The sequence below is a fragment of the Elephas maximus genome, chromosome X (genome assembly GCF_024166365.1).
Source record: "Elephas maximus indicus isolate mEleMax1 chromosome X, mEleMax1 primary haplotype, whole genome shotgun sequence".
NCBI lineage: Eukaryota > Metazoa > Chordata > Mammalia > Proboscidea > Elephantidae > Elephas > Elephas maximus.
The window spans coordinates 100,876,540-100,883,758 of NC_064846.1; the positions used below are offsets into that span (position 1 = coordinate 100,876,540).

General features: G+C 57.3%; 1 protein-coding gene across 1 annotated transcript in view; it reads right to left on the bottom strand.

Annotated features, from left to right (window-relative positions):
- NALF2 (NALCN channel auxiliary factor 2) overlaps positions 1-6,774 on the bottom strand; it is a 45,459-nt gene extending 38,685 nt beyond the window's left edge. Inside the window, exon 1 of the mRNA XM_049872765.1 lies at positions 5,011-6,774. Within this exon, the coding sequence (XP_049728722.1) occupies positions 5,011-5,865 (855 nt within the window). The 5' untranslated portion in view covers positions 5,866-6,774. The remainder of the gene's footprint in view (positions 1-5,010) is intronic.
- Between the last annotated feature and the right edge of the window lie 445 nt (positions 6,775-7,219).

The following is a 7,219-nucleotide window of genomic DNA, read 5'->3' on the forward strand; positions in this document are numbered from 1 at the left end:
GTGGGGCGTGTGGTAAGAAAAGGTAAGGTTTGGAAAAGGAGGGAGTATGGAAAATAGGGTAAGGGTTTGGGGTAGGAGGAGGTTTGGGTGTGGGTTGGGCAAAGAGTAGTACCAGACCTAGGATAAGAGTTGAATGTGGGTGGAGGTAGCTGCTGAGAAAGGTGGGGGTTGGAAGGAGTGTAGCTTAGGGGTAAGGATTAGAGAGTGAGATGTAGAATGTGGTCTAGGGTGATCAGTAGAAGACTGGGAATGTTATGGGGTTGCTGGTATGTGGACGAGGGCTGTTGCGTGTGGGCTAAAATTTGGGAGGAATATAAGGGTAAGAGTGAGGGCAGGGTTGAGTCAGGTTTGGGGTGAGGGAGTTAGGAGTGGTGTGAATAGCATGAGGACATTTTCCTACTTCCATGTTTCATTCACTATATCCTCTGTCCCTGCTTCAGGATCTCTCATTCCTTCCCCTTACCAGGGCCCTGTCCTCACATTCCTTGGTGATGAGGAGATGAACTTCTGTGGATCTAAAGGCTCCTCCTCTAGGGGAGCCATGCCATGGTTCCCAGGAGCCATTTATTTACTGCCTCCTCCACCCCTAAACAGGGGCCAGGGCACCTTCTCTGGCTACAAAGATCTTGGGTCAGGAAGGCTGTCCACAGGGCACTGCTCCTTGCCTTTGAGCCTGGGTGACAACAGGGCCACTGGCCAACTTGGGGCTCCTGCCCTATGCCCCGTGTCCTGAGCGCCTTGCTCTCAGCACCTCTCATACCCAGCTTCAGCCGAGGAGTCCTGCTTGGCAGGAAAGCTGTGGCAGGTGGGAGGAGAGAGGAAGGCAGTGAGGCAGAAACAGCTGCCAGCCTGAGTGGAGGAAGAGCAGGGCCCCAGCGTGTACGGGCAGACGGCAAGGCACTGGTTCTGGCATAGTGCAGAGCGCCCCCTCCAGTGTGTGGGTGTTAGGCCCAACCTTACCCAGCCTTCCCCATCCAATACTGCTGTTCAGGAAGCAGGCTCTGTTTACAGGACTAAACTCTGGGCTGAAACAGACCTCAAGGGCCACTTGGTTCAACTCCTCCTTTAATCTGGTATTAGAGTCACCTATACAGCATTTCTCCCAGGGGTCGGTCCATATCAGCCCAGTCATTTCCTGGAAACAGAAGCACACCTCCTCCTAAGGCAGTCTTCTCCCTCTCTGGAAGAAGGGACAGGAAATAAGTGTTAACTGAGCACCTCTGAGGTGCCAGACTTAGGTGCTGTGCAGACATCTCATTAATAATGACCTCAAAGAGATGTTACAATGCATTAGCCCCATTTTACAGATGAGAAAAATGAGGCTCAGAAAGTTGGAGTTCTAGCTCAAGGTCACACAGGTAATAAATAAAAGACCTGGGTTTGAACTCAAGATTTTCTGACTCTGAAGTCCCTCTGGTGCCAAGCAGGACATACCTCTTGTTTTTCAACATGACAGCTCTTCTGAGGTCTGAATTCAGAGATCACATCCTCCCCAGACTCCTCTTCTTCATATAAAAGAGCCCCTGTTCCTTCAACTATCTCTCCTGTGAAGTGGGTTGCAGCCTCCTCCCCAACCTCGTCAGCATGAGACCCAGAACCACGACAAAATAGAGTAGAATTATCATATCCCTCCTGAGTATTAACCTCTATTGATGAGACCCTATGCTGAAAGGAGAGTTGAGAACTGTCCTTCCCTTGGGCCTCTATCCTTTCTTGGATTAAGAGCTGTGAGAGAAGAGGTCAAAGTTTTGTTCCCATCTCCACCACTCTCCCCAGTCTGAATGTTCTGAATTTAGTGCAGGAAAGAGGCAGAAGTGAGGGTAAGAGGCAATCAGAAGCAAGGCTGGGGCATGGCAGGTTGGGAGGATGAAGAGCTGTGGGGGAGAAACCCCAATGGTCCAGCAGTAATCCTAAGAAGGGCTAGGAGGGCCACAGCGGGGGTAGGGCTTGGGAGTGTCCACCGGGCAATAAGGGAGGAGGGGGGCATGAACCCAGGGGTTGGGAGAGGCCAGGGTGGGGATGGGCATTGGTTCTGCCTAAGTTAACATTGCCCTGCTGTGTGAGAGGAAGTCAGTCGCACATTAAGAAAATGTTGCAGCTGGTACTAAATTGGGAGGTGTCACAGGCAGCAGTGAGGACAGGTATGATTCGTAGGGTCCTGCGTGGCCCAAAACAGGCGCAGACATTGCAAAGGAAGAGAAGAATTTCTGGGGCTGCCCAGAAAGGATGTGACTGAGGCACTTAGGACAGGTCCCTGGGAGGAAGAGGTCACCTGGCCCTGGAGCAGAGGCACTAGCCTAGGTTTCCAGAAGTACAGGAAGCCTCCTCATCCTGGCCTGTGGCTGTGGACTCTCCACCCAGTAGAATCTCTGAGGATGGGCTTCATCTCCAAAGGGTCCCACTTGGGGCAGAGGCTGGACAGAAGGGCTTGGAGCCCAGAGGCAGGCTCAGGTCTGGATGAAGAAGGCAACAATGCCTGGGAGGGAGGTGAGGTGAGGGGCTGAAGAGAGAAGGGGCTGCAGGACAGAGGAGAGCAGGACTGTCTTTTTCCCATAGTGGCCTTTAATACAGCTGGATTTGAGAGCCCTGTAGGTCTGGGCCTCAGTTGAGGGAGAGGACACAGGAAGAGCAGTGGGAAAGCCAGGAAGAGAGCTGTGGAGTTGGTACTCCCCTTCTCCTGGCACAGCAGACAGCAAGAGAGGAGTTCTCTTGAGAGAGACTAGGAGACAAAGGGGAGGAGGGAGGAGGGAGGGCCCTGGCCATTGAGAATTTGATGTGGGGCCATGGCAAAAGCATGGGCTTAGCACCAGAACACATGGGTTTGAGTGCTGGCACTACTGCTCATGAGCTGAATGACCTTGGTACAAATTGTCTGACCCTTCCCGCACATCAGTTTCCTCATCTGTAAAATGGGGGTAATGGCGCTGTCTGGGGCAGTTGTCATCTCAAAATGTATATGAAAGGGGTTGAAAACCATGAAACATTTCATCAATTTCAGGTGTTATTTTATTATTACAAAATACTATCAACCACCTCTTCTTATTTGAATCTCACAAGACCCAGGATGTGGGCACAGCAAGCATTTATGAATGGGGAAAGAAAAGCATAGAGAAGTGAAGTGACTTGCCCAAGGTCACACCGCTAACAAGCAGTAGAGGTGAAAAGGACTCCTGACTCTGAGAGATCCTTTGTCTTTCTCCTACATCAAACTGCTTGGTAAAAACAATCAACGTGAAGGATTATTATTTAGTGGGGGATCAGAGCTTAGAGCTGAATATAACATGAAGCAAACCCTACGGGAAAGTTGTGGTGTGATCTCATTCATCTAGGTGACTGAGAAAAAAACCCAGTCAGGGCCATGGAGTCAGAGGGAGGGTCATAAAAGACAGGCATCCTTTGTTCCATCTACTAGTGGACTATGTCTCTCTGCTCTTACTGGGTGTATATGTCTGGGACTGACATCGAGAGTGTGTACCTCTATATGACAAACTGTGTCTTTCTTCATGTGACAGTACTTCTGTCTGCATGTCTGTGACACCATGAGGAGGTGTACATATGTGTGACAGGGTGTCTGCCTCTATGGCACTGTTTGTGGGTGTGATGACCTCTTTGTGTGTGACTTTGCCCGGGGGGGGTGGTGTATGGCAATGTGTGTGTCTGTCTGTTTGTACACCTTTAAGAAATGGAATATCTCATTTGGTAGTGTGAGTGAGGCAGTGAGTCAGCTGAGGCTGAGGGAGGCGGGAGGGAGACTGGTAGGTTACGAGAACAGGAAAAGGAGAAGGGAAAGTGAAGTCAGGAGCAAGGAGCTACCCTTTCTCTCCCCAACCTCCTGCCCCAAATCCCTAGGAGCTCACCAAGAGCATGGAGGCCCTACAGAAGCCCACAGGGGTTGTGCTGGATAGGAAGAGACATTTTCTGCCCCTCCCCAAAGCTTTGGATGGAGACGAGCTAGGCTTGGAGGCAACTGTCTCCCTCTCCAATTCTTAGCCCCAAGCTCGAGGCTGTGTAAGGCCACTGGTCTCCTTGTCACTTGACCCTTTGACCTTGCTGTTCCCTTTCCTGCCAAAGGCAGGCCACATGGCTCGGCTGGGCAAACAGGGCAGTAGCACCACATCCCACATTACCCCAGCCCCCATCCACCTACTGTCCAGAATGACCCTGCTGGGGGTCAGGAAGTTTCTTAACACTCAGCTCTGCCCTAGGAAGGCCATTCTGCAGCTGCCTCTCTTTTGGATGTCCCCAGCAGCCAGAAGCCCAGCCTTTCTTCCAGTGCCATCCCAGGGCACTGGGAAGGCACTGGGGAGGGAGATTTGTGATGTACCCTTTAATGGCCTTCCCACAGGCCACTGTGCTCTAGCCCCAGCTTCTTCTGGCAGGGGAGAGGAGCCAGCAGGTTCCCTCCTTGGGAAGATACAGGCACTCTTGGGCTCCACCTGCCTGGGCTCTGGCCAGTCAATCTCAGGTTGTATAAGGTCAACAGTGTGGTGTTCCCCACCACCAGGAACACCCCTCCTCTCACCCCTCACTGGCAGGAGCCAACGCAGTGAGTGCTAGTTTGCCAAATATTCTCTCCCCCATTGGCCTTCCTCCTGCACCAGCCAGTCCCCTGGCCCCTACAGGGCTCTCAATTCCAGTCCAGAAAAAGAAGGGGGCACAACTGGCTGAGAATGGAGGCTGAAGGAACTCAATCCCTCTTTCCACCCCTTTGCCAGCCCCGGCCCTGTGACCCCTCCCACCTTACATGTGGAGGCAGGGCGTCAGGAAGCCCCAGCTGTAAGGTGCCCAAACCCGGAATTAATAGAAGTTGGTCAGGTGGTTACCTGACCTGAATCCCTGAGGCCCCTTTTGTGGGGAGGGTCCCAGGGTGGCACTCATAGAGCTGCACCAAGAACCGCGCGGGTGGGGGGATGGGCTGGTAGGGGGAGAAACCACCTTTTTTCTCCCAGTCCCATTGTCACTGCTGCCGCCGCTGAGGCAGTCACTCTGGTCGCGGACGCCAGTTCTTACCTTACAACCTTTCGTGCAGGACCGAATTGAGTACTCTTCTGCTTGTAAGTATTTATGCAACACGAGGTCAAACTCATCATATTTTTCCTGAGCATGTCGGTCCAGCCGCTGGTATGCCTCGATACAGTTGCTACATGCCTCCCAGGCCCCAGAGCCCGGACTGGCCACCATGGCCAGCAGGTCCCCCAGCAGAGCGTCCAGGCTGCAGTCCAGGCTGTCAGGGCGATCCATGCCCAACAGCAAGTCCCAGACAGTGTAGGTGTCGCAAAAGGAGAGAGTGAAGTTCCGAAAGTGGCCTTTGAGCAAGTTTTTTTGGGCGGAAGGGAACTCGGCCGGGGCACGAGGAGAGCCGGGGGGCCGCAGAGGAGGGGCTGGAGTAGTCGGTTCGAAAAGTCTCTGCAAAGATTGCAATTTGGCGCAAGCTGCGTCCAGCCCCATGGGCTCGGAGACGCCGCCGCAGTCCGGCCCGCTGCCGGCGGCGGGGGCGGCTTTGGTCAGGTTGCTGTATCTGGGGCCGCAGGTACCCAGGGGCGGGATGGGCTCGCCAGGCGGCGACGGCAAAGGCAGCACAGCGCTGGGAGGCACAGGCTCCTGCTCACCGCTAGCCCCCCAAGGCGGCCGCATGGCGCTGCTCAGCTCCCTGGCCCGGGGCCGGGCCCCCGCGCACAGCCACAAATGGTCAGCGAGCAGCACGATGAAGAAGAGCAGGGACGCTAGGGACAGTCGCCATCGCTGCGCCCGTTCGGAGTCGGCGCAAGGTTTGTCGCTCTGCCTGGGAGCCCAGCAGCAGCAGCAGCAGCAAATAGTCAGCGCAGCGGCGTCTTTCCCGGGCCACATCCAAGCGCCCCTGAACATATTTCAGGGGGATCCGGGCTGGAGTGGGGAGGCAGGCGCGAGGCCGGACGGTTTTCTCCGGCGGGCGGGATGCGCGCCGCTCCGCGCTCCTCGGCGCCGTCCAGGCTCTACCTCGGGGGCCGCATGGTGATGCAGGCCGGCCCGTCCGGGGTCCCGCTCAGGCCGGAGTCGCTGGGTGCCCTCGTCCGGTCCCCTCGCCCCTCCTGCGCTCCCTTGCTTGCAGCCCGGGCGCTGCCGCCCCGCCCGCTAGGCGCTGCCCGGCGTCCCAGCGGGGGGCGGTGCGGGGCACTGGGGCGGTGGCGGCTGCGGTGCAGCACTCCTCATAGTGTCTGGCCCCTCAGCTCCTGTCGGCTCCTCGCCACTCCACTCCGCGCCGGCGGCTGCCGGGCTTGCACTCTGCTCCCGCCGTCTCGGCTCAGCGCTGCTCTGCGCCCCCTCAGCGCCGCGGTGCCGGCTCGGCCTCCGCGCTCCGCTCCGCTCGCTAGCTTCGCGCCGCTCCTCTCCAGCCGGTCCGCCCGCCTGCTGCGCGCTCCGTGTTGCTCCCTGCCTATCTCGCGCCCTCCTAGGCCAGTCAGCCTGTCCGCCGCCCAGCTCCTAGGGCTTCGCTCGCGCTCCGGCCGTGCGTTGGGCCAGTCCCGGGCAGGCTCAGCTCCCTCGCCGCGCCGGCTGCTCCCGGAGTTCCGGCTCAGGGGGGCCACCTGGCTCCCGGCGGCGCCACAGGCGCCGGACGCGTACGCCGGGCTTTACTTAGTGCGCCTCTCGCTTCCGCTTCTCTTTCACACTGCTGTTACAGCCGCCAAGCTGCACGGCCCGGTGGCTCCTGCTGGCCATGCCCGCTCAGTCTGTCGCCATCTTCCGCTGTGCGGAGAACACCTTGAGCCCGTGTGTGAGTGTATTTGAGGGAGAGCGGGGCGGAGAAACAGGCACAGAGAGGAGGAGGGAGCCGGACTGGGGCCCCAACTGCGCCTGCGCCTCAGGACTCCCCCCCCCGCCCCCCCGCACCCCCGCAGCCTGTGCTGTTTGGGGATGTTTTCGGTCCACCCCCAACTCCATTCACTTCAGCGCCTCCGTTCATTCGCCTGCTCCCCGCGTGCACACGCCACACGCTGAGTTCCAGGCCTCTGCGCTCCTCCTCCCCCGCCAGCCCAGGCGCCAGCCTGCCTCCTGAGAGCTGCCCCTCACTCCCGCCAAGGGCTAGGGGACTTATAAGGCTGATTCTAGGAGGCAGGAGGCAGCTCCGTAGAGTCTCGCTGCATCCCTGAGTCGCCTCCCCCGTCCCTGTGACTAGGAGACGCTGGAGCCGGCTGCCGATCGGACCAGTCCCTTGTCCCCAACTCTACTGTCTCCTTCACTG